This window comes from Manacus vitellinus, unplaced genomic scaffold (genome assembly GCF_001715985.3).
Source record: "Manacus vitellinus isolate BGI_N305 unplaced genomic scaffold, ASM171598v3 scaffold_18_pilon, whole genome shotgun sequence".
NCBI lineage: Eukaryota > Metazoa > Chordata > Aves > Passeriformes > Pipridae > Manacus > Manacus vitellinus.
This window is the reverse complement of record NW_021939324.1, coordinates 8,847,841-8,874,940: the sequence shown is the minus strand read 5'-3', so window position 1 is coordinate 8,874,940 and position 27,100 is coordinate 8,847,841. Positions and strand designations below refer to the sequence as shown.

General features: G+C 35.0%; 1 protein-coding gene across 10 annotated transcripts in view; it reads right to left on the bottom strand.

The window, feature by feature from the left end:
- Positions 1-27,100, bottom strand: part of FCHO2 (FCH domain only 2) — an 81,717-nt gene that overhangs the window by 22,599 nt on the left and 32,018 nt on the right. For 7 of the 10 annotated variants that reach the window (XR_003915682.1, XR_003915681.1, XR_003915683.1 and 4 more), the window contains exons 9-17: positions 20,026-20,070; positions 18,264-18,336; positions 15,604-15,628; positions 8,395-8,449; positions 5,751-5,929; positions 5,185-5,199; positions 4,744-4,768; positions 3,995-4,037; positions 2,927-3,021 (exon numbers count right to left, since the gene is read on the bottom strand). Coding sequence is in view for 7 of the 10 variants with exons in the window: in XM_029958976.1 (XP_029814836.1) it covers positions 2,927-3,021; positions 3,995-4,037; positions 4,744-4,768; positions 5,185-5,199; positions 5,751-5,929; positions 8,395-8,449; positions 15,604-15,628; positions 18,264-18,336; positions 20,026-20,070 (555 nt within the window). In the remaining 3 variants the exon portion in view is untranslated. The remainder of the gene's footprint in view (positions 1-2,926; positions 3,022-3,994; positions 4,038-4,743; positions 4,769-5,184; positions 5,200-5,750; positions 5,930-8,394; positions 8,450-15,603; positions 15,629-18,263; positions 18,337-20,025; positions 20,071-27,100) is intronic. The other 3 variants (XM_029958977.1, XM_029958980.1, XM_029958978.1) reach the window with 2 other exon arrangements.

Sequence of the window (27,100 nt, the reverse complement as noted above, 5' to 3'; positions counted from 1 at the left end):
TAATCAAATCTATCCTGTTCATTCCAAACATTTTGGTCCTCTTAGCCCTAACACTTGTAAAAGAAAGGCCCAACAGAACTGGCTTTCAGGTGAGTGAAGGCAATGCAGTTACATGATCCGGTCTGATATTTATTCTGTCTGTATCAACCTGTGTCTAATGAGTAACAATATAGATGAGGGATCATACACCCCAGGTTTTTCCTTTCTCATCCTATTGTCTTCAGGCTGCTGAAAAAATGAGTTTTCCACAAGTATTCCTTGCACTTGCTGTTGCCTGTTGCACGAGATGACAATAGAAGCAGAAAATGCAAGGTTAGGCAATTCTCAACATCTTGCAGATTGGCAGAGCGAGGAGCAACAGCAGAGTGACGAGCAACAGCAGAGTGACATAGGAAATGAAAAAAGAGAAATACATTTAAAAGTTCAGATCAAAAGTACAATTGTCCTCTCTACAGGACCATGGCCATTTTGCCATGAACGAGTACATTCTCTAAGTCCATGTAAACATTAGAGTTTTAACACAGTTTTCCCTCTCTAAGAGATACTTTAAATATTATTCAAAGGCTTTAAAACACTACAATAAATCCTATTAAAAGACAATGTGGAAATGTTAAAAACTATTTTAAAAATACATAGAGATGAAAATAAGGAAGAAAATGAAAAAGAAGCATTTTTACATTATCAAGAGCTGGCTAAAAAAATGTCTGTTGTGTTTGTTCAAGATAACAAAGTTATCTTAAGCTTGTAATAAAGCAGGATTATTCATGGATGACCAAAGACAACTTCTGTGCTGCATAAACCACTGTCTGCTCAAATGCCATGGTAGTTTGAGTGTTCAATGATTAACACAGTTATGAAACAATAGCTAAACAAATGTTTAAACAGTAAAAAAAATAAAGTTCTCTGTGAGGCATGCTATATCATTATATACAGATATGATGTATTCAAAAAACCTAATTTATGTAAGTTTTGGATTGAGATTTTCAAAGCTTTAAGCATCAGCTTACTTACATGAATCTTCAAGTTGAAGATAAAACATGGATTTAAAGGAAAATACAATCAGATCAAAGTTGTGTATTTTTCAAAAGTCTTTAGAACTATGTTGCAGGTTAGTAAGCATTTGAACTCTATTTAACCAATACATAGATCCAGTTGTTTTTTCCCCAAATGTATTAGTAATTTGTTATACTTGAGAACACTTACTTTCTACTTAACTCTACAGATTATTTCACAAGGCTAAATATCTAGTTAAGTCCTAGAACAACAATCCTTGAAATAATTATTTAATAAAGTTTTCAAAGGCACAGATGTATCTAAACTTGACTTATGTCCACAGGACACCGTATTCCATCAGGTTCAGTGAAGCCTAGGGCTCTGTGCATAAGGCTCATGGGTATGAGGACTAGGGTAGATGACTCCCTGCCAGATACGGCTACAGAGGATGTAACAGATCTCTGTCACTATTCATCAGACAGAGACTACCTTCCTCCACAGTTCTGCTGCCAGGAGGGACTGTATGAAGATGTCCTAACCTACTCTGACTTCCCATCCTGGCACAGCAATAAACACTGAATACAGCAGCAACCACCAGCACAACAAATTAAGTACTCTCTGCCTTTCTCTGCAGATTGCAACACCAGATCAAAGCTAGCAAAACAGATTATTTTGATAAAGCATAATTTCTTTTCTGAATATCCCAATAATATCTGTCTCTATATAATTTATTCTTAGATGTGTTATCACACATGTGGATTCACTAGCCAATACTATTGACCAGTTACCTAAGTGAGAATGAGACAATCTAATGAATTCTGTAAGCCAGATTTGTTAAGACCATAACTTTTAAGGGACAAGAATTTGTAGTGAAAGACTAAGTTCTACTGAAAACCCAAAGAGTTACATAGCGATATGGATTTTTGCTAAAAGAATGCTACTAAAGCCAAGAATTAACACCAGTTTTTCATAATTCTCCTATTGATATATGTATTTTTCTTTACTGTTCTTCAATCTGATCTTCAAGTATGATCAAGCACAGAGGAAAGCAGTTAGAAAGCCATAATTGTGAAAAAAGAAGGGAGGTCTATTACGTTTTTTTTGAGAATGAATACCTAGTTAAAAAAAAAAAATCAGTGAACATACTTCCTTTCTCAGGTATGTGGGAGGAAAAAGGTGTCTACATTAAGAAAGCAAAGGTTGGGAAATAGATACATAGTAGGTAGATGGAAAAGAACTATCGAACTATTTTTTGCAAAGACCAAGTTTCAGGAAAGCCTGCCAGTGTTCTGCCCACACTAATATCCTGCACCCCAAAATGCCCATGCAAGATAAGCCCTTACAGTCCACTTCCCACACTCCACGGACCATCCTTTTCTTCCCAGTACCCTTGCTCTCAGGATCTCACCTTAATTCATGTCTCTGTCCTGCCATTTTTATCCATCTGCCCCAGGATTATGCACATCTAACAATCATTGTTAACTACAGGAAACAAATTCCTCACAGCAAAGCTGTGCAATGCCTTTATATTACACAGCTCAATCAACTTTCCTGGAAAGAAGAAACTCATCCCTATTCCTTGTGCAAGGTCAGCATGTCTCACAGTTGCTGCAACAGCCTCCATTTAATCTCCCAGCTCTACCAGCAGAACATAAAACGACTACATTCTATATGGTAAGAATTTCTTGGAAAGTAAGAAAGGACAGAAGAAAGAGAGAATTTTCCTAAGGTCTCGAGCACTCCCTCTTGCATCTTGCTCTCTAGCTTGAAAGCCTTGTATCCTCAGTTGTGTAATACTTCTAAGGTAGTATACTGCTTTATAAAATTCTTTCATTTTATAGTCAAAGTACGTCCCCTTGCAATAACTAAAAAACCAACACCAGATCATCCTCAAGTATATAGAGAAAAAATTCTTTACTATTAAATATTTTACCTGAGGAGGATGAGGATGCCAAGGAAACTGAAGAGGAAGATTCAAGAGAACTGCTGAAGAGTGGATCCCATGCCAGGAGGTCACTGTTCCCCTTTCTATGTTAAGAGTTACAATTGGAATATAAATGAAAAATGTACGCATTCATAAAAATCAAATCAACTTCAGTAGTTTGATAATGTAATAAAGATAATAATCACAGAATGGTTTGGGTTAGAAGGGATCTTTAAAAAGGTTGTTCCAACCACCCTAACCTGGCCAGGGACACCTAACCACTAGACCAGGTTGCTCAGAGCCCCATCCAACCTGGCCTTGAACACTTCAGGGATGGGGAATCCACAACATCTCTGGGCAACCTGTTGCAGTGCCTCACCACCCTCACAGAAAAGAATTTCTTCATAATATCTAATATAAACCTACTCTTAGTTGAAAGCCATTTTCCCTTATTCTATCATTACATGCCCTTGTAAAATGTCCCTCAATAATACGATAAAAACATTTGACCTCTTTGTCCATATTAGTTATTCTTTGCATCTAAAAGGAAAAAAATTACAAATTGCAGGTCAAAGAACTGATTCACACATAAGGAGACTATCTGAGCTGACACCTTGGTGCAAGTTTCTGTGTGGGCATACTTCATGATATCAGTTAAATGACTGTCATTTTCAAGGACCTTCATCTTCAAATCCATTTATTTCAGTATATATACATATAAGGAATGGATGCAACTTGGAGGTTGCAATCTTAAACTCTTTACCATGGAACACTGTAGAATAAAAACAAAATATGTCTTATTTAAAAACTGAGAATTTAATAAAAAAAAATTTGCACAATCATGTAATTATAAATATCAACTGAGACAGATCACAATAAAGCAAATGTATTAAAAGGAGTAAACAAGTCAACAGAAATCTCCATGGTTACACAATTCATTCTTAAGTCTTATAATGCAATAGATGACCAACTTCAAATAGGAGTCAGCTGTTATTTCTAATGAGTTTCTGAGTATAAGAAAAATAAGATCAAATTCCTGAAAAATTGCATTTGACAGAATTTTAAATTTGAACTTACTCATTAGATGGAGCAGAAAGCTTTGATTTTGTTAACTCTTCACCTAAGAAAAGCATACAGTATTATCACCAAAAGTGTGAAACTATAAAATAAAAATTTCAGTTTTGTTATAAAAAGACAGTAAATATTAATGTTGGCAGTTCATAATAAAATATTAAAATGGAAAAAAGAAAATACATTATTTCTGAAAGTTTAAGTTTAGATACTCCTGAAATAAAAGACTACACAGAGCATTTCAGTTTGTGAGGAAGTGTTGTTCACTTGAAATTTCTTCCTTGAATTATACTGCTTTACTGTTTACATCAATACTGTTCTTCAGCAAATTTGTCCTGGTTTCCCACTGAAAAAACCCTAAAGGATAGAAATTAATGCTCTGTCCTCTACCTCTATGGCCATATTTTATATCATACAAATAGAGACACTGTGCTTTGCTGGTTTGTGAATTGTACTAAACTTGAGCAGGTGGAAGGGTTTTAAGAACCTGTACAGGAGTTTTTTCCATGGAGTACCCCCTTTGGCTTTTGGATGTGTACCTCACCAATGTCAGAGACAGGCTTGTCTGGTCCCCACAACAGTGAACAGTCAAGTATATAGATAAAGAAGAGGAATATAAAACTGACAAGGGAAATATTTTTTTTTTTACTTAAAATACCACTATTTAGGAAGCTTATTTCTTCAACAATTAAAAAAAAAAATCTACTTTCATTCTATGTTAAAAAGCTAGCATAAACTAAAAGATTCACACTTACTGGATGAATTTTGATTCATTTGTGCCTGAAACAGGAAAAAATAATTAGGAATAAATTCTTCTACTAACTGTAAAATAAAACAGTTAATAGTCCCAGGGTTCTTATTTCCACTCAACTTCCTGTGAGATACTCTGCTTTCAATGTCAGGCAAAACATTATGAGCTTGCAGAAGACCATGGAACATGAGCCAGGACAGAGCAACCAGTGCACACCTGCCACACCAGTAAGAAAAGGCAGCAATGAATAAATACTGTAGAATTGACAAAGGGAGCAGTATTATTAAATCTCTTTACTGCCTGGGGCAGTAAAACTAAACAGCTTCTATATCACACGGTATACATGAAAAGAAATATTCCTAATGTTTTCTCAATAACTCCCCTCACATACTACACTTACTTGGTTTTAACTAAAAACAGGAATAAAAAACCATTCTCTACTTACAGGACTGTGCCTCTGCTTTCAAAATGTGGTGAGGGAAAAAAGAGAAAAATTATTATTTTAATATGTTATGCACACTATTTTCCTTAAAATCAGAGCCAGTCTTATTCTGATCTGAATGTTGTACTAGCATACTTTAATACTATTTATCATCTTGTGGTATAAAGGATTACTTGGTGAATTGAATACATCAGTAAAGCTGCACTGTAAATGTTACATATATCCACATTATATGATCTGTTTTAAAAGACTTGTATACTATTGATTACAAATTAGCAAATTATGTTAAAAGACATGCTCAGCCAATTCCACGATGTATTCAAGTGTCTTGTGGTGGCCACTGCACAAAGACAAAAACTGAGCACTCACAAGACTGAAAGAAAAGTCTAAATCTGAGAAAAGAGAAGTACATAATGTTATATTGCAATGAAGTGTACCAAAAACAACCTAGTGCACAAGAAAAAAGAATCATTAAACCTAGAATAAATTCTGAACAGTAAAATACATGTTTACACTACAGATTCTCTACCCCTTTTCTACACATTAAAAATACAAGGTACAAAACTTACAGATATTGCTGGAGAAAGAGTGATGTTCCCTATAGATACTTTTAACTCATCCAAGGAAGGCATAGTATATTGAGAGCTGTTATTTGGCTGGACAGGTTTTATTTCTACATGGAACCTCCTGGGTTCATCATCTTCAGAGTCAGAATCACTGGATGAATAGAAATGATTCTCTTTGGTATGTTTTTCTCAGTTAAGGTGGAAATACTTCAAATTCATCTGCTTAATCTATTTCATAATTATGCTCCACAAAATGTTCATATTAAGTGACCTCTTTTGCGCTTATACAGATGTTTCACAAATATCCACAGTCCAAAATTCACAATTAAAATTCAAGAGTTTTATTCCATTCATCTCCATAATGATGACTTTGTTCAGAAAAGCATGATGTCATATAACTGAAGAATGGCAGTATCTGCCATATAACTGAACAACTGCATATTTGAAGGTATCAGGTTAAATTAAAGATTCTAGAGTAGTAACATTTATGATTTGCAAGACTCAACCACGGACTCAAACACGCATAAGAAAAATGTAGAAATCCTTTCAACCAAGTGAAGAGGTGCCCTAGTCTTTTTAATGAGCAGTGAAATGTCCATGGTACCTGAACCTAACACTAACAGTGGAGGAAAGAGCAGCAGCCACCATTACTTACCCCTTTTGCACTGTGTCACTGAAGATTTTGCAAGAAAGGATGCCAGTTAAACAGAAGGCTTCACAGAAACAGAACAATGTCAGCTGCTTAAAGCACTCTCATGCTTGGAAAAAAAGGAATCACAATGACAACTAAGCCCTCAAAATAAGGAAAATATAACCTTGGCTCTTTATAAGCACAGGAGCTGTACTGAACAAAAGCTCTAGAAGGGCTATGCTAAATCTTAAAAAATGCATTTGTTTTGGCAAGACAAAATTTGACAATTTTCCTCTATTGAAACATAAAAGTTTTGTACCACGTGGGGGAAGCATACATATTCTGTAAGTCACTTCTGTTATTTTCACTTGAAAATATGACAGGCATTTGCAATAAATTCCTTCAAACTATTCCCTAACAAAGATTTAAACCTGAACCCCAGAGACATTCCAAATCCATTTCAACTGAAATGATCTGAAAGTTACACTGAGGAAAAAGCCAAAAGTCTTCATCTTACAGTGTATCTGTTCCATCAAAATGGAGCATATCTACAAAAGAAAAGTTTCAAAAACGAGTAATTTTAATTTCATCAAAAGATCTCATCTTAAAGTTATTGCTGACCTTCAAGATTAATTTCCTACAAATCAGGCAGTTCTTGTAAAGTGCTTTTTCAACACAGATTTAAGTCAGACTTATTAAGACTGACTGTAATTATAGTAAAATAATGTCCTACAACAATTATCTTAAGAGTTCCCATCAACAAAATAAATATCCCTTCCTAGAGGCTAAGGGAAGAAAAGAAGAAGGGAACAGATGAGTTCCTGAATCTGGTCAAGATTTTCAGAAGCTGAAGTACTACCTAGGTGACAGATTGCAAATCATTAATATTTTTCACTGAATATACGCCTTTTCTCTTGTTTCACAACAAAAAGAGATAATATAGGAAAGGATGCCCCAGAGGAATCATTCATCACAAGCATGAATGTTGTTCACTTCTCTCTCCCTTTCATAATATATGTAAGGCATGAAATAATGCTCTTCTCAAAACTGGATCAAAGTCTATCACTTTTATATTAATTTTGTAAATAGGAGAGAACACTAAGTGCTTTAATCACTACAGAAATTTTCACTGTGGACACTAGAGGTATGTTCTGCAAAGTTGATAAAAAGAAGGAGGCTATGAGGATGGACTGGCCTCCTTTTAGGTTGTTAACTGCCTAAAAGTTTTTGCAATTTAAGGAAATTGCATAGCCTAATTTTACTTTTTATCTGCAGTACCCAGAAAATTCAGTGAATACATTTCCAAAAATCAGCTGTCTTGCTAACGTATGAGACTCGCTTAGATCAATCTACAGCAATTATTCCCAGCTCTTAGGTAGAGCTTTCCTCTGTGATGGTAGGAAAAAAAGTGAAGAAGAATTTTTCCTCCAAAAGAAGAGCAGAGAAAAATCTTGAGCCTCTATAAAGATGGCTCAGAACAAAATCTATTCTGTATATGAAAGCTATTATTAATTGAAAACATTGGAAACAGCATGTGGTGTAAATAATGACACCAGATGTAACAGAAATTCTATTTCTACATTGCTCAAGCTCCCAATCATTTTAATGGTGTTACAAAAAAAATGGGAGGATGCAGGTATAGAACAGAAAACCATTCCACATGTTTTAAAAAGTTTACAAACTTTACAAACTCTCTGAGACTTTTCAGGGAGAGAGATCTGCATGGCTACCTTAAAGTTTTTGTTCTGGCTTTTGTTTTAATTTCTATTTTTTACTGTCCACTTAAAGCTCCCAAGACACCTGATCTAATCTTTAACAGTTGCACACACACAGACTTTAAGATACACCAAATTTGGTTCATTTTGCAAAAGCTATGAACGTAAGAAGACAAAGCTGCAACACAAGCATAAATGTCATTCATCTTTCTTTACTTAAAACTTCATAGTCAGTAATTTCTCTCTCCAAAGAATTGTAGTAACATCAAATAACTTGGCACAGTAACAGTGAAAAGGATATCCTGTGTTGCTTCTGGTTTAATGCTGTATCCTTCGTCATCTACATCAGGAAAGTTCTAAAAACAACAACAAAAATTATGGTATTGACAATTAACTAAAAAAAGTCATTTTTACATCAGACAGAATTTTATATAAATGATAAATTTTGATTATAACAACTCATGAAAGTTATTTTTATTAAATATTAATTATTTCAGTTCTCTGATGTTATGATCTGTAGTTCAGAAGTCGTGTTACAAGATACGTCAGCAACAGAATACAACAAAACAACGTCTAAATCTTCTATGAAAACTGAGAAGTTTAAAGGCATCTGCTTTTACTGACACTTGGCCCCAAAACATTTTCCCGATTTCTACTTCTCTCAGCTAAGTCACTAGAGGTTCCAACAGTGCATTCCCCCTAGAAAAGGCAGCGTGCCTGCACTGTTGCTTCAGAAAGAAATATGGATACCACAAGTGCTCAAAATTGCTTTCCAAGGTTTTTCTTTACACATCTCCAGCACCATCTTGGATCTCGAAAGCCAACAAGCATCTGGGAATTTCAGACTGGTTTTGTTTTTCAGTTCTTGCAAGAAATTAAATATAAATTGACAAGAATTATATTAAAATATCATTAAAAAGACATGGGGACAGAGAGAAACAAGTCTCTAAGATAATCTAAATTTTAAAAATGTGCAAAAAACCAAATTAAAGTACGTTATATATACAGGATAAAGTGTAAGTGAACTGCTTAATGTCCCAGTAAGTTTATTACAAAAACCTACAACTGAGGCGCCTTCAAAATGCAGTGATCAGCAGTTATAAATACCTTAAAAAAATAAGAATATTAATATAAAAAAGGTGATTTATTCTAGTGTAGCAATCAGTTTGTTCTACCAGAAAGCAGATAAGGGGAGGCAGTTTGACTAACAGATATATACCACAGTATGGTCAAAATCTAACTTGTTATTAGAAGTCAAGAGATATAACCAAATTACTTACACTGGAAGTTTCAAGTGGACAAGGAAGAAAACATATGACTGCAGCTAAAGTTTGAAGCCAAATTTAAAGAGAATATCTCTGAATAGCTTTTGAGTTACAGAATAAGACAAACATAAAAATGGAGTTGTCCTTCTATTTCGTTTACAGATATCATAAATGGGATATCTGATATTTTACTAAGAAAGATCCTCCTCTATACAGCTCCCTAAATTTAGCACTTCTGAATTAAATGGAATTTAAACATAGATCAAACTTTCTGCTAAAAAGACTAAGAAATATAGTGCTGTACAGATGTAACGCTGTATCAAAGTAAATACCACATCAAACTAAGGCCAAAAAGCAATACTTAAGCTCCAGCCTTAAAATATGGAACACAGAGATGCAATTTCTTGAAATACTTGTAAGATCTAGACTTCACTGCTATGTGGTTAAAAAATAAATAAATTTAAAAAAGAACAACAAAAAAGAAGTAATAAGAGTACAATCACACGGTCCAGTACTTTAGCTCTACTTGCTCAAATCAGAGTTCTTAGCTACGCTTGACCTCAGGCTGACCTTGTTTATATACCAAAAAACACTAATGAAACTTGACATCAAAGTAAACAGAACCAAAACATATAGCTAGAGGGTAGGTATATTTTCCTGTAATATTACAAATTCTGAATCCTGAAATTATTTTAGTTGTCACACTAGGCAATTTTCAATAGATCAGGATCATTCACGGTTAAGATGAATTGAAAACCAATAAAAATCTTTAAATATACAACATTTAGTTTTTCTTGCAGCTGGGCCATATATGTAAGAGATATTATTCCTGAGCACCCAGCATGCTCAGCATGGCTGGCAGATATAGCTATTTTAATATAAAATTTTGAGAGAACTTAGTTCGTAGAAGTTATTTTCACTGCATTATTTTTAAGTTACTGAATAATCTCTAGGATGAAGTAACTCCTTAGAAAGCACTAAAATCTTAAAGTATCTACCTTTTCTAGTCTTTCAAAGAACTTGAATCACTTATTCCTCAGCAATGGCCCTTTACCATGTAGTCTGTTTCCATAACTTCATAAAAAAAGTCAAAGTTAGTATGTACATAACAGAGCTGGATACTTTACAGCTTAAGTTCTGAACACAGGAGCACAAAATTCCTTGCTGCTTTTCAGCAAGCCTACATTAAAACTTTTTTACTAGCTCTGTGCAGAAAACTTAATGTATACTTTTTTGTATGTCTAAATTTTAAATATATGTAATTTAAAACATCTGACTCTACACAGTGTATGCAGAGTCAAAAATCATCTGCATTTTATTTCCAGCTTTGTCAATGATTCAGATTGATCTTGTACCAATTTATGGTCATTAGTGAGATACTGAATTCATTTTTTTGTGTAAACCAACAGAAGAAGAGATACTTGATGTGCCTTTGTACAGGCAAATTGTGTCATGTACAAGCAAAACAGTACCCAAAAATCTTACAAGTAGTAACTTCAAAATATTGTTTTCAATATTTTGAAAGATTGAACAGGTGAACGGTTCTGCTTTCTGAAACAACAGAACTTAATTTAAAAAATTACATTTTGTAACAGTGGTAGATGACACAGCGTCTTGAGAGAGACACATACTCGTGAATCTGATGTTAATGAAGGCATTTATATCTACTTGACTAATTTTTACTCTCTTCTTCACACTCCTGCAGTTACACAGATAACAGTGTGTCTTAAGTATCGAGCACACAATACAGACAAGACCTGATTTGCCTACGCTGTTGATCAGAGGTGAAGTCCACAACCTTCGTGTATACCTGTGTCATTTATAAACTTCAACACATAAGATGATGATCTTGGTAAACTTTGGCCTTTGGTAAGTGTAGTTATTAATATGATGGGGATTAAGGTCTGGTTTAGCCCCCTAAACAAACATGTGTAGTAGTCTTTGCAGTTAAAAAAAAAAAAAAAGTTCAGTATGCATGTGATTTGAAGGTTTCACATTCTCTGATGTTCTATTAAACAATTAAACACATAGCTATAAAAGACACAGAGTTTTCCCTGTGTTTGTAGATGTAACATAACACATTAACTGAGGTCTTATATAGCTTTAAACATACACTAAAACTTAAGTCCTATTACTCTGTCTTCTGTGAGCTTTCTGGGGCGAATAAATTTTCAAAGAAATAAAACAAGACCTCAGTAAATAAAAGAAAAATAGCCTGCATAAACAGCTTGAGAACTAAGCATTCTATTGACAAAACATATTTTTTTAGTTTTGGTGAATACTTTATTTTAATTTCCTTGCTCTGTCCCACCTGTCACCCAAAAGCAACGGAAGAAGTCACACCATTACCCTGTCATTAATATCTCTGGGCTGCATACAAAGGACAAGAAAGAAATACGAGGAGCATACTGCAGTGTAGCTACTTTATTTGGCCCTTCGTCTGCAACACTAGTGCTGCCTACAGTTGGGTCATTAGTCAAAAAGTGAAGAACCTTCACTATGCTTCAGCTTGATTTCTTTCCACTTTGTCTTGTCCTGGGATAACTAAGTGGTTATGAGAGCTCCTTGTCAAGTTTTCCTCAAGGTATGCTTCACGATACGGCATAGCTGAACAGCTCACTGTTTTTTTTATGCCACAACTCAACTTCCTGTAATCCAGACGAGGACTGAGGTGGATTCAAAGTAAGCAGCTGAAGCTCATAGGCTGCAACAAGAGAACAAAAAGCCTCTCCACTTTTGACATATTTGAGATGTAAATTTGACTCTGGCATATCCTTAGGTTAAGACGGAGGCATATTATTGGCCTCCTCTCCTTAGGGTGCCTATTAAGCCAACAGACACAGAAGAAGAGAGTAGACAATCAGTTTCTCCCATTGTTAGAAATGCAGAAAGAAAGAAAAACAGGTATTCAAAGTGCCCCTGATCCTGTTCTGTGACTAGAAAGCCTTGTACTCTATATCAATGGTAGCTATTCAAAATATGCCAGAATGAAACATTGTAAAACGCAAAGAAAGAAAAGCATTTGAATGTCACTAAATACACTTGTGTTCCCCTTATTAAAATTTGGTGGTTCCAAAGCAATAAAAACAGTCTATAATTCTATATAACTGTAGTTATGCTACACTCATATGTGAAGAGGTTAATGAATAGTCTTGTATGCCTTGATATATGTTTGCATTTTACTTTCCCATGAAGAAAACTTTAAGCATTATGTTCTGTACATCTGTGACTCCCCTGTTAATTACTTTCAAACTTACTGGACAATTTCAAATGGATTTGACAGACAGAACAGAGAACTCAAAGATAATTACATTACTACACTCTTCATGAAAATATGCAGTCAAGTAGAAGAAGGAGATCAGCAAGTATCCCAACCAAGAGAAGGGTTGCAGTTCCAATTCAGATCTTACTGGACACAAGTGGAACATTGTAAATGCTTCCCCAAAATAGAAGTTTCTTTTAGAGCTCCTATCTTCCTAGAGACCATCCCTAGAGACATGGCAAACCCATGGGAAACAAGACAATTAGTTCATCCTTTAGAAAAACTTTCTAGGCAAAAACCACATACAGAGCCAGACTTCGGTTGCTATCTCTTTCTAGTGCTCACACTGTTAATTTTCTAAGGCTTAACTTAATGGAAGTTACATGTGTAGGTTGACATATAAAAACCCAGAAATTTTAAATCTCAAGAGATACTGTCACCTATATTTAAACTGAGATTCCTTATTGAAGTGGTCAACCTTTTTAACAAAAAACAGTTCTCAGTTCACATCTACCTTCCTACTCATGAGCACATGAAAACTTACGGCAGTTACAACAAAAATACTTAGAGGAATTAATATATCATTAATTTATTTTCCAATATATATAACCTGGCAGCTACAAAAAGGATGAGCATAAGTGGTTTGCCACAGATAAATTCGAGAACTTCCACTTTTGGACAAAAGACATTTTTTAGGATGTCTCACTGTTTTGTTTTTTGGAAACAGAGAATACAAATTCAAACACACTGCATTATACATTTTGGACTAGTGAGAAGGCCATAACTGTGCATTCAAAGATGCACAGTACACGTAGAACTGGCAGATAATGTATTGAAGTCAGTTATTACTGAACTCTTAACTTTTAAAATTTCAATGTATTTACTTCAGTGCCTACAGTTATAAATAATTGTTGAATGGTTACCTCTGACAGTCCTTTCACACAATTAAAATTCTTGACAAATAAAAGCCACCTTTAAAAAAATTGATTATGTTAATCATATATAAGCCAGACAGATTTTCTGTGACTGACCAAAACTGACCAAAACTGTAACTGGGACATCTTAACTTGAATTTTCTGAGGTCTGGTCCTCAGCACTTCCTAGCAATCAAACAAAAATTATAATTGCCTTAAATTTTTTTCAATAATACTTTTTCAAGTTCTATTTCTTGAAGTGTGTAATTTATTGCAAAGATCCATACAAAACAAATCCTCATAGAGATAATAATATAGATGGCTATAATTATTTAGATGAAGTTTGAAAAATTAAACAGAAAGGAAATCTAAAAGAAGTCAAGAAAAATGAAAAACATTTGAAATGAGACGTTCCAGAAGAGGACTCCAACCACAAAACATAAAAGCATTCTGGGGTGCTTGTTTGTAAGGGGTGAAATGAAATCTCATATGTGGTATGCTGCATCATGTTCTCACAAAAATTACAGTAATGGTGTCTGTTTATTAAAGCATTCTAACACCATATTCAGAATAATACTATTGCTTGTAAAAAGCAAGAAGAAATCAGAGACTGAACTTTAAATTCCAAATACAGTCATAAAATATTGGGCAGGGAAAAAAAAGGAAAATACAACAAAAGCATCTGTTTTTATTGATAGACAACGAAAATTAGTTCTCTCTTTTAAAAAACAAAATATAACATATCTAGACAGAATAATTAACTCAGGTGATCATATGGAGTGCAGCCAGAAAGAATGTCAAAACGACTTATAGTTGAATTTTTTAACTAATTATTTTCAATAAATGTGGAGACCAAAATAAATAAAGAAGAAAATAAACACTGCAAGTCAAACCCAGTTGCAGTTCACTCCAGTGACTCAACCTGAACCGTCAAACGATATTACTTCCATGAAAAGCCTGATAATTGTAAGGACAACTCCAAAGTTACTTTATTTTAAATGTACCCAAAAAAAGAAATTTGCTCCAAGTCAAGATGACTGCACAGTATAAAATAACTGTCTTGATGAGGATTACACAGCTGTTCTTAGGTATATAGTTTTGTTATGTGACAAAACTTACTTTTCCCTGTTTAGAAGAATGGTTCCAGTAGATGTTTCAGATCAAGTTTCTCAAAAGAAGTTTTAATATTAGCTACTAAAACCTCCCAGTTATTAAATACAAAGAAGAAAATCCACAAAACAGTGAACTTTAAAACTTAAATTGTATAATATAATTGGCATCTAAAGAAATGAACTGGAAAACAAATTAGTCTCCAGAAAATCACTAAATTATTCTGTTGATTTTTGCCTACTATAGCTATAGGGAGCTACAATATCTGCTGCACATTAATTCAAGAGAACATACATGTTTAAATAAAAATATTCAATTAAGGAAATAAAAAAATCATTAACATACCAATTTAATTTGCAACTGTCACTTATCAAAATTTATTAAATAAAATTGTAAGACCTATCAAACTAACATCAATGAAAAGCAGACCATTAATAAAGTGCATCTAGACATACTGCATTTAAAGCCATGTTTTAAAGGGTATATTCCTACACTGTTGCCAGTGGTAAAGCAGAACCCTGTCAATACTAGAAGGATTTCTCAAAGAAAGCAGTGGTAAGAACAGGAATATGGTAACACAAAGTTAGGTCCACAATAACCCAACCCTTTTTCTTACTTAAAATCTATTAACCAAGGAATTTAAACTATTAACTTGAAGAATAAAGTAACATACACTTGCAGTAAAAAGATCTTGCTTAAAACCTAAAATTATTAGGCAACAAAAATGTTACTCAAAACGTTATCGTACTCAAAATGTACTTGAATGTAACTGACACCTTTGTATATACTGCTGAAGATTACCTACTGAGCAAAATTAACACTTTAAGTATGCTTTGAAACTACTAAATCCTCTATCAGATAAACAATGCATTTCAAGGACTGTATGTAAATTACGTTTCATCAGACTGTAGTGCTTGCTAATATTAGCATATGCATTTATTTTAGAAATAAGTACTTACAACTGAGTCTGCATCTGGACACTCCCTATTAAAAAAAAAAAAGGAAATTTACAATTATAAAATGCTCAGGTTATTTTATTCATGCAGTTATAAGTACTTCCTTTAATATTTTCAATTAATTTGAAACAGTGCCTTTGACCCCTTTGGCTCTCAGACTATTGAAATTTTTACTTTAACAATCCACATTCAACTGAATGAAATTTAAACAATAGCTGACAGTTTATGCTCAAAATACTGCGAAAGAAAAACTCAAAAGAAATTATGAAAAAGCAAAATCACATATTAGTGGGTGGAAAAAAAAAGTATTAAGGAAAGTGATGACTACCACACTGTACTCTGGATGAATATACTTTAAGATTCAGGTCTCCACAGTTGATGTGTGAAACAAGTGGAAGTCATCAACGCTAATGAAATAGTCCATATACAATTGCAAAACATTTTGGACAATAACCAGTTCCCAAAGAAATTAAGACTATTCTTAGAAGAATTCAAAGTCTCTTCTTCCAGAATTTCATTCTTAGTACATGTTTGTCAAGCACAGTTGCAGTCAAGTACTAGAAGATGCTGAAAAAATAACTGAGTACCCTCCTAGTAAGCACTTTGAAGAAATGTGTAGGAATATTTAAATAGCATACAAGTCCTCTCTAATTTGCATCCTGACAAATAAAGCCTTAAGTGATGGTGTAACTGAACAACAGTGATTTTATATCATCAATCTGAACATCCTAAATATGCACTTAGAGAAAAAAAGTGTAAAAAAAATAAAACTTATTGCAATCTAAAACATCTCTGAAAAGCTAAATAGGTTAAATATAAAAAACACAGTTTTTACTACATTGCATTAAAACAGGTACAAAAACTTGCTAACATGGAAGCATTAATATGAAATGCAGTACAGCCTGTTAAGGAACTGACAGCGAGATGAAGGATCTCATGTCCTCTCAGAGGCCTCACATAAAAGAGGACATATGTTACCAAGTTTCTAGTTGATTTACATCTTATCTCCCTCTGCTGGCTGAACTGAATTCATAGCAATAGAGGTATTCTGAAAGCTATTTTATTGCTTGAAAAGAAAAAGTCTTAGACTTCTCTCAAGACGTGGTTTCAAAAGCGCCTGTACTCAAACAAGACAGACTGAAGTCCAATTCAAATTGAGAAATGTGAAATATGAGGCAAATGAATGAAAGTAATTGTATATAAAAACTAAAACAATCAAATCGTGCAAAGCAGTGATTAGAAAAAGAAGTGAAATCCTTGGCTAAACTGTATAGTAATATGCAACAGAATACACCCTGTATGGTATTTCCCCATGTAAAAGCATTACTAGACACACCACCAGTTCAGGCGTCAACAGTTTAAAAACTGTCTTGATAAACTGAAAAGTCTGCTAATCATGGGTTTTTCTAGATGTGGAAAGCTAGCCCTACACAAACTAAACAAGTATATAGACTAATAAAACAAGAGACTAAGAGAGGACTTGACTTCTATGTGCAGAGAAGTTTCTGCTGACATAGTTTTATTATGTGCAGTCTTTAACAGGATCATCAATTGAAGACGAAACCAGACAAAATACAGACAAGCAATAAAATTTTTTAAAGAGATCATAAAAAAGTGTTAGAGCATTTTACAAAAGCAGAATGAATCCTATGTCATTTATTTGCAATTTTCTAGTTCATTTAGAAGTCATGGAATATTGCAAGAATCTCTGTAAAAGCCCATGTCACATGTTACATAGCGGTTGATATCGTGCCATCATAGCTTTTTCTTTCTGCTCTCAGAATCTACTCTTTTTTGTAGAAATAAAATTGTATTAGCACTTGCTTTCTTAGGTCATGAATTTTTCAGCATTATGTAAAGAAAACTAAGGCTGGTAAAATACTTTTTAAAAGTAATTTTAAAAAGTATGTATGCAGATGTTGCCTCTGAGAATATTTCTATACTGCTAAGTTTGTCAAATTTTAAGCTATTTTCTGTTAAGTTAATTCATTGAGGAAACACATGTAGAAATTGTGAAAAAAATACACTGAAATACAGTAACCGTAATTACTAATACAGACACTGTGACCAATCCATCTCAGAACTATTATTCAAACTCACTTTCTGGAAAGTTTAACTCCTGTCAGACAGAGCACATGCAAAGAATATGGCAAAAGGTATATCTGGGATATCAGTCCTGAGTTAGATTTGACAGTCTTTGAGCAGGGAGTGTGCTCATGATGTATTGCAAAAACATCCAAAGATTTTTCTCTCCTTCAATACTATATACTATATATTCTTCTGATGGAAGAATAACTGAAAGCTTCAATTCTGCACACATGGGCATCCAGTACTTTTACCACGCACAGAGCTACTATTTCATTAGGAGTACACATGCAAATTACATTATCTACAACACTCAAATATAGGAGAAGGGAAAACTATTTACCTATGCACAGGAAAGAATGCAACATGACTAGACTACTATGAATACACTTAAGTTATTTCCTTAATATCCTTGGTTACAAAAACTGTAAATAGGTATGATGTTTTCATATTCATTGCATTCCTTTAAATTGCAGTTATAAACCTAGTTTTTTTCGGTTAAACATCAGCTGATTTTTACTCCCATGCTTTTACTAGTTTTCATATAAGACACAGCTTCAGGATGGAAATATACTTACACAGATTCAGTATCTTTTTCTTTTTTCATTATTCCTGATAAACCAAAAGGCTTCCTCTTCCGTGGTTTTATTCCTACAGAACAAACACTTTTCATTTAAAGATCAAGGAGATAAATACATGTTTAGTACTGTCAAACATTGGCCTCAGTTGTTATAAAAATTTAACAGTGGAGACAGGTATGGAGTAAAACTAAGGGAACATTGTTACAATTTGTTTTAATTAACATACCAATCAAAAAATAAAATCTAAATATGGTTCACATTAATAACCTAGGTTCTTATAAAACTGATTTGCATCTCCAAGTTGGGTGTGAAGACTGTGGTTTTTCGATTGACAAGAGGTGCATTGGCAACTTTGAGGAACAGGACTCTGCTCAAAGAAACTCAACAGGAGCTATTGGTCCAGGTGATCCTGAATAGCCAAGGCACTTGGATAGAAACAGAACATTGCCTTCCCCAGCTACTGCAGTTCAATATCCTGTTGTTATTTCTCCGCATGTTCCCAGCAGCTGCAAGACCCTGTTTTTCCTCAAAAGTAGGATCCTGGTCCTTATAAAAAGGAGATTGTCTCTTGGATTTCCACTTGATGCTGAGCTCATGATTTCCCAGTGCTGTAGCCAGCTCTAAGACTGGTTCTCACTGAGTCTGGAATCATGGTTCTCCTCTGTTGTTTCTTTCCTGCTTTTAGCACTGGATACATATAGCTACAGTACTGAAAAAAGTTTGCTTTCATTCCCATTTAATGTACTAAAATTAAAATACATTTAAATATTCCACCAGACTTACTGTCACATCTGCTTCTTACAGCATTTGCTTAAGCAAAGTGGACTGCCAAACAAAATGACTACGTGCAAGCATCTGATCCAACTGTAGTCTATAATTTTGTTTCAATGTATGATACTACTGAGAGCATGCTTTTGAGCAGAACAGTGGAAATAATTTGGTTTCCAAAATTTAACAACTGACAATTCAAGCACTTTATTATATTCCCCTTCATAGTAATACGTTACACAGTGCGTATGTGCAGTCTCTCCCCTCTCTTAAATTTTCAGGGTTCAATAACTCAAAACTTCTCAAATCAGTTAGCTGTAGAGTCAGTCATATATACAGAGGCACATCAGTTGCTCCAAGATTATTTTTAAATGTCCAGGCTTTATTTTATTTTCTTTCTGTGCCTTACGCAGCCCAAAACAATGGCAAACAAAGTACGAGAGTAATTTCTGAATACAGATGCTCTCTGCTTCAGTCAAGAGATTTTAAGACTCAGCTGCAACTTTGGCAACTTAAAAGTTTTTATATGCTACAGTTATACTGTCAACTCCTCTGTCTCACAAGTAAATACATAGCTTATGGACATAAAGCAGTTCTTAATCACTTAAAACAATCCCCTAAGCAAAATAAGCAATGGCAACAAAGAAAGACTTTGCAACCATAACACTACATTAGACTTGGTATAACTAACATGGTAACAATGGGAAGAGCCTGGGCCATGTTTTGACACTTGTAAATTAAGTTACAACACAGTCATAAATGAATTAAATCCAAACCTCTGCAAAGACAGGGCTTAGCCAAAATATACTTGATATAAACACTCAAATTCTCTGACATTTGTGCATTAGTCTTATTGTCACTGTATTTTGTTTCCCAAAAGGAAAACTGCTTTTCAGACTACTGGAGCACTTCAGAGTTACACAGATTCACACACTGAGTACCCTTTGCCTCATAGCATTCTCATGTAAATAACTATGCCACGGCAACTCACCTTCAACTACACTGGATGTGTTGCATTCTTCGAATTCAATAGGGCCTTAAAGAAATGACAATGAAGATAAACATTAGGTCAAATTTAATCTATTTTAGTGACTATTAATATTTCCTGAAGATCTCAAGATAATCTAACTAAAAATTTAGGTGGCAACTAAAAAGCACAATTACCATGCCAGTGGCCAAAGAGACTACAAAATCATACATTTAAAGCAATATTTTGACTCTTTCATACTGAAAAATTGAAATACTAGTACCCATCATCTAAATACAATTCAATTACCTATGCTATTAGAAACACATGAAACATCTATCTGGTGTCCTCTTCTCATTCAAAATTGTATCTATAATGTAGTATTAGCGTAAGGTTTTACATTTATCCTCTTTTAATGAACAAGAGTTGTATAAAGAAAAATAAAAAAGGAGAAAAGCATAGCTATAGCCTTAATTTTGATATTCACACTTTTGCTAAATCTGCATTGCTAGTTCTAGTGTTTCCTCTCCACAGCCAATTACCTACACAGTTAAAAGTGGCATATAGAACCTTAAACACAGTAATAAAGGAGATAAACTTTAAAAAAAATAATCATTAAGTCTCAACAGGACCAAAAAAAAGCAGCGAACACTAGTTAATTTCTGTATCTAAATAAATTCATTAAATTACAGTTGACACAAGGTGACCGTCAACCGCAATTGCAAAGTGATGTCCTAACCCTCATTCATTCAGTTTGGTCATTTCTAGAATTTATTAGAGTCACTTTAAGGAGAAAATGTGCAGAAAAAAGCCTGAATTTCCATAGGACCTTGTTCAGGAAACGGCAGAATCATACCAGCACTTGTGGAAGTGCAAAAAAACCCAGAGAGCTCACGGAGGCAGGCACCTTTTCCTCCACCCATGTTGGAGTGGTTTGCAGCTGTACCCACAGAAGAAAAAGTTTAGCATGCTAGTACTGTGCTACAGGGGTTATTACTTACCTTTCTGTAATCACTTTGAGGGCATGCACACAAGTTTATATACAGACATACTACAGATAAGACAGGGGGAAAAAACAGTTCTAATGACTTTTTTCTTTAATTAAGGCAGGCTCAAAGTATTGACTTGTATTTATTGTAACTAAGACTATGTCTGCAAAAATTTCCCAGTCAGTAAAAGGAGACCTGTAAAAAGAGTGCTTGTAAAACTAGCAACAGGATGAGAATCTGGGATTAGAACCTATCAATAGCCCATTTATCATAATAAAATTGTTTGGCCTCCAAATGATGCTCCTGAAAGCAGAATAAGAAAAGACAAATCTCAAATGGCAGTCTCAACAGCTCTTTAAATTTCAATTATTAAATAATTTCAAATGCAAGACTAATTATTCAATAGAACAAGACAAGATGCAAATTCCTAACAGCTCTCTCAGTCTCTTCAAATTGTAAATATATGGGCATTTTAAGCTGGTTTTCCAATCCCTTCGCCTTTGCTCTCCACTAAATTCACAGTAAACCCAAATCACCATGCTCCAAAAATCAGCAAACTCAGGTATCTTGCAAAACAAAACACAGAAAAAAAAAATCCAGAAAAACAGTTTTAGAGAACTGTACATGTCTACATCTCAACACTGATTTCATCAACATTTTATTTTGCGAATTTAAACTCTATTGTTCAATAGATACTAAGTAAGAAATTCAGAAAAATGCCATAAAATACAGAAGCTGAAGAACAAATCCATTACTTCTTCAGCACTACGTTTCAGATAGCACATTTTTCATCACTTTGCAAATGATTCAGTTACTTCTGTTTCTTGCTTCTATACATATTCCCATTTGCCTGGGAAAAGAAAAAAAAAAGCCAACCCAACCCCACTCATGCCCAAAACAAAAGGAAAAAAACCTGTGAACAACTGAGATTTAAACATATTTTTAGAGGAATAAACTACTCAAGTTTTTTCAGAATTCCATCTTTTCCTTTACCCTTTCCAGATACTAAGACTGATCCCCAGACTATTAAGACCTTTACACTAAGGATTAAAATAAATATTAAAGGTTCGTGTAATAGCTCATCCTTATTCAGATCAGTATCTTTAACTTTCACTTCTAAAATAAGCAAAAAGTAAAGAATTTCTTCAACAACCCATCCAACTTCCTCTGTTTTGCCCATTGCACTCGCCTAAAACACTTGCTTCTGAACATGGGTTTTTTAGAGCTTGATAATGTTATGTCATGGCTGGGCTTTGCGAACGAAGATTTGGGAAGGGCTCTACCCACATTTGTTGCAGGCGTGTTGGTGGCTAAAAAGGCCAATACGAGACAGGCACGGCCGGTTGCAGAAGGCACAGCAGAAAGACTCCTTAGGTGGTATATTCTGCAAGGCACGATTCTTTCTGCGTTGTCTTTTCTCCTCGAGAGTGATCCTGCGTGCTTTCTCAAGGGAGACAGCAGCGTTACAGATGGTGTGTCTTCAGACCTCCCGACTGGAGGCCAGAGTAGACCAGTTATGGTGATCAATATGGCCAAGGCTGAGATGTTGTTTCAGGGAGTCCTTGTATCTTCTCTTTGGGGCTCCTCTCTTGCGGCAGCCAGTGGCAAGTTCACCATAAAGCAAGATCTTAGGGAGGTGGTGGTCCTTCCTCCTTGAGAGGTGCCCTGCCCATCGCAGCTGTGTTCTCAGCAACATGGCCTCAATACTTGTGACTGCTGCTTGTTCAAGAACAGATGTATTGGTCACATAATCTGATCAGTGGATGTTTAGGATTGTACAGAGGCAGCGTTGATGGAAGCGTTCTAGGAGACGCAGGTGGTGGTGGTAGATGACCCATGATTCAGATCCGTATAAGAGAGTAGACAGCACTATGGTTTTGTAAACACTGATCTTTGTACTTTTCTTCAGGTGTTTATTTCACCAAACTCTTTTATGAAGCTTTCCAAAAGCACTGTATGCCTTTGCTAACCTGTTGTCTATCTCTTTGTCAATCTTACCATCCGAGGAGATGAGGCTGCCTAGGTAATTAAACTGCTGAACTGATTTTAGCACTGATTGGCCAATGGTGATATGGGGATGATGGAAGACTTCCTGAGGTGCAGGCTGATAGAGAACTTCTGTCTTCTTTAAGCTGACTTCCAGCCCAAAGAGCTCAGCAGCATCTGCAAAGCAGGATGTTAAACGCTGCAGAGCTGCTTCTGTGTGGGCAACAAGGGCGGCGTCATCAGCATAGAGCAGCTCCCGGACAAGGTGGTTTAAGGTCTTGGTGTGGGCCTTCAGTCGCCTTAGGTTGAATAGACTTCCATCAGTACGGTATCGGATGTAGATACCGTCCTGATCATCGAGGTCTGCCATGGCCCTTTGGAGCATCATGCTGAAAAAGACTGTGAATAGGGTTGGTGCGAGAACGCAGCCTTGTTTCACACCATTCTTTATTAGAAAGGGTTCAGAAAGTGTGTTGTCATATCTGACTTGGCCGTACAGCTTGATAAACTTTAATTTGAATACACATTCATCCTTAGTACAGAAACACACAGATATCACATGAATCAGTTAAAATCCAAAAACATCTTTTGATCCTAACTTACTTTTCCTACTTAACTGGAATTTACAGAGGGACCTTCTTGCTTTGGAATCCCAAAAGTTCATGCCAGTAGCTCTCTCTGATTAATCCACAAACAAAATCCAAAAAAAATTAAGTTCAGCATTTTCCTCTGATGTCCAAAGCTGGTTTTGTAAAGCTCGTATTTAATACATCCCCACCAATATAACACATGTTGCATTATTTGCTTACATCAAATAACCAACTCAGATGGTTTCTTAAGAAGTTCCCTCTGCCTTGCCCACTGTCCTTGTGTATATGGAAATAAAAGCATCTGCACTAGCACTTGAAAAAATCCAAACAAACAACTCAACTCAGAAAGCTTTCTTCTCTGAAGCACCATAACATCTATCTTTCTGATTCCTTAATCATTAGCTGCTATAGTTAAAAATTACCAGTGGGCTGGTATTAACTTCGGATGCAAGTAAACAGATTCACTGTCCATTGCAACATCCAAAGAAAGAAAAGCAGTTGCTTCAGACACTTCAAAAATAGAGCTGAAGTTGAGGACTTATCAAAGTCCATGCCCCATGGTAGCCTAAGGCACTGAAAGGACTATCTAGATGTTGCCAGACTGCAATGCAGGTGATAATGCTGACACTAATGCTCTTCAGCAGTATTGCAGGCAAAGCACTGAAATTTCCTTTGCTCTTTTTCTCCTAACAAGAAAACAATGTGAATTGAGAAGGAAGACTGTTCTCAAGCGTTCATATGAACACAAAAGTAAATACTAAAACTAAAGCAGTACTGTAAAAATCAAAAAGACATTTGAAGACTCTCATCAGAGTAAGTAAAATGTTATAGCGGAGATCTAGTCCAATCCTTGCAAAAGTCTCTGATTTAACCTTCTGTTGCATGGATAGTTCCAGGCTCAAGGCAACTTTTAAAGTCTGGCCTGTTGTTACATTGATCTGTTACATTATTGGTAACTACAGCTTAAACATCTCAAATACCTCTACATAGACTTGCATGTATTTGATACTGCAGAACAGAAAAAAAAGAATAAATATGGTGCATAAATGAAGGTTAGCCTTTATAATAGAAAGAGATCTGAGTATCTAGTGGGATTTCAGTTGCTTTAGAATACATACCTAGCTATCAGGATGCTAATGAAAATTTAGTATTTTGCAAAAGGAGCAGGTATCAAAAATTAGTAAGCTCCTCTAACTGTATGTAAACATTCCCACCAAGCATCACCCTAAAGCATTTTCCAAGGCAAGCTGCACTGAGTTTTTGAATGCCACAGCATTCTACCAGCTGGGACAAATAAGGACACAAAGAAAAGGCAAATGGATGGTGGTTTCACAAATACATAAGGCAGACAGCTGCTATTTGACAAGAGACTGAAGTAAATACGTCAGGACTGGGTCAGTCCTTAGGCTCTTGAAAATAAGGAAGCTTTGGTTTGCTCGAACAGAAAAGGCAAAAGGTAATTTGAATAAATGGAAAATTTTCATTTTAGTTAATCCCATAACTTACAATAAGTGACACCGGCATAAGTAAAGCACCAGTGAGTCTGCAGCTCAGGATGCATCTCCTAGACTGTTCAGTAACTATATGTATTGTTTCTCTTGTTACAAGTGGCACGTGATATGTGGGCTTTCATGCCACTAAAGGCAAAGTATATGGCTAGCAATAAGGAGATACTGTTCTTATTGAAAGACAAATAGAGAAAATGTAATTGCACTGTAAATTATATTACCGTATCTCCTACGTATTTAGTCCACATCCATGGGAACAGTATTTTTAGAGTATACACAAGGCAACTATAGACACTACTATTTAATACCTTCTTCTTAATTTATCTACAGTGACACTAATCATCTTGAGGACAGTCAAAGAACAGTTACAAAACCTCTCTGTAAAATCTAGATAAAGGTTTTCCAGTCTATCTGTAATACTCTCATACAAGACCTGTGTGAGAGAGACACTGGGATAATGTTTTGCTCAGGTCAAAACAATAAAAAAATTTGCACTTTCCTCAACAGAGAAGAAAAAAAAGGTTTTACTGTTTGGATTCTTAAATAAACAAGTCAAATACAAAAGTCAATTACTATTACTAGGAAGGAAAACATAATATTATGTCATACCCTGAAAAAGTGCCCCCAGTAAGTATATTAATGAACTGGAAAATCCTGCAGAGTTAAAAAGGTAAACAAATCAAGAAGTCAACAAATCAAATAAAAACTGCTTTACATTTGCATCTGCTTTTGAAAATGGTCTCCTTTCTGTTTTTTGGGGCGTATGCATGACAGAAAGAAACATTATCCCACTAAAGCTTATATTGGTATTAACTGCATTTAATTTTCAGTAACTGCAAGCATTCAGACACTCAATTCCCCCTCCAAAACTGCCCTTCCCTGCAACCTGAGGAATCACTTTACACACATGCATGCACACATATAAACATTAACATATCTGTTTCAAGCAAAAGCTTTAAAAAGCACTGTCTAAATCTGTACCTGTAGTTACATTTACAATAAAAAACCATGTTCCTGTTTTTGATAAAAACACAAGTTTGTCTCTGAGTGTAAGTCATGCATGAAAGTAGGATAATTTTTTTTTAAACTGCATATGCTTCGCATGCTGCTTCAAATGGCAAAGCTTTGCGTGCCTGGCTCAGTGCCAATTGACAGCTCAGCTGGATATCAATGCACATTCTGACCCCCCTTGCAGCGTGTCACTTCTGAATTGTTTCCGCAGTAGAAAGTTTATTCAACCTCACTCTCAAATTCAGTGGACCGACCATCATTCTGCTATTTAATCATAGCAGAACAGGTTATTTTTCTGACAGCACTAAAGCCAGACAGCAATTCCTAATGAACAGCTTGATACAAGTGGAATTTCTACTGTTTTAGCCTCAATTAATTCTGCTGTCAAAACAAATGACTGCTTTTAGTGTTTAGATGTCAAGCTGCATCACAAAGGTCAATTTTGTAAGTACACAAACATATAAGCAATCTTTTTCTTGCTATCATCTGATCCTGTGACATGTTTAGCAAAAAATTTCAAGCTTTCAAATTTAGAAGCCAGCAAGCCAAAATATATTGTCTCAACATCCCTGCTTCTAATACTAACTTCAATTTTTATTGCCTGTCCAAACATGAGAAGTAATTTTATAAAATGACAAAGAGAATTTTATTTTTCCCAGGGATAGGACTTCTTATTTTACATATAAAAAAGAAGAAACAAAACCAAATTCAAGCATATCTTATTTGTAGGAATGCAGACTAAAGATGAATGGCTATTATCTTTGAGGTAAATAACATATATGTGATATATCTATCATGCTAGTACCAGACTGCCACAGGCAAATGTTAGTTTATGGATTTGGTCACCTCTTCTTTACAAAAAGAGGATAAGGAACAGAAAATAAAACTGGCCTGTTAACCTGTCAGTCTGAGGGAAAACATTGAAATAATATTGGTAAAACCATATCCTTTAACCTAATCCTATAAATACAGTTCCACTACAACAACAAATTTTCAACTGCTCTTTGTTACATCC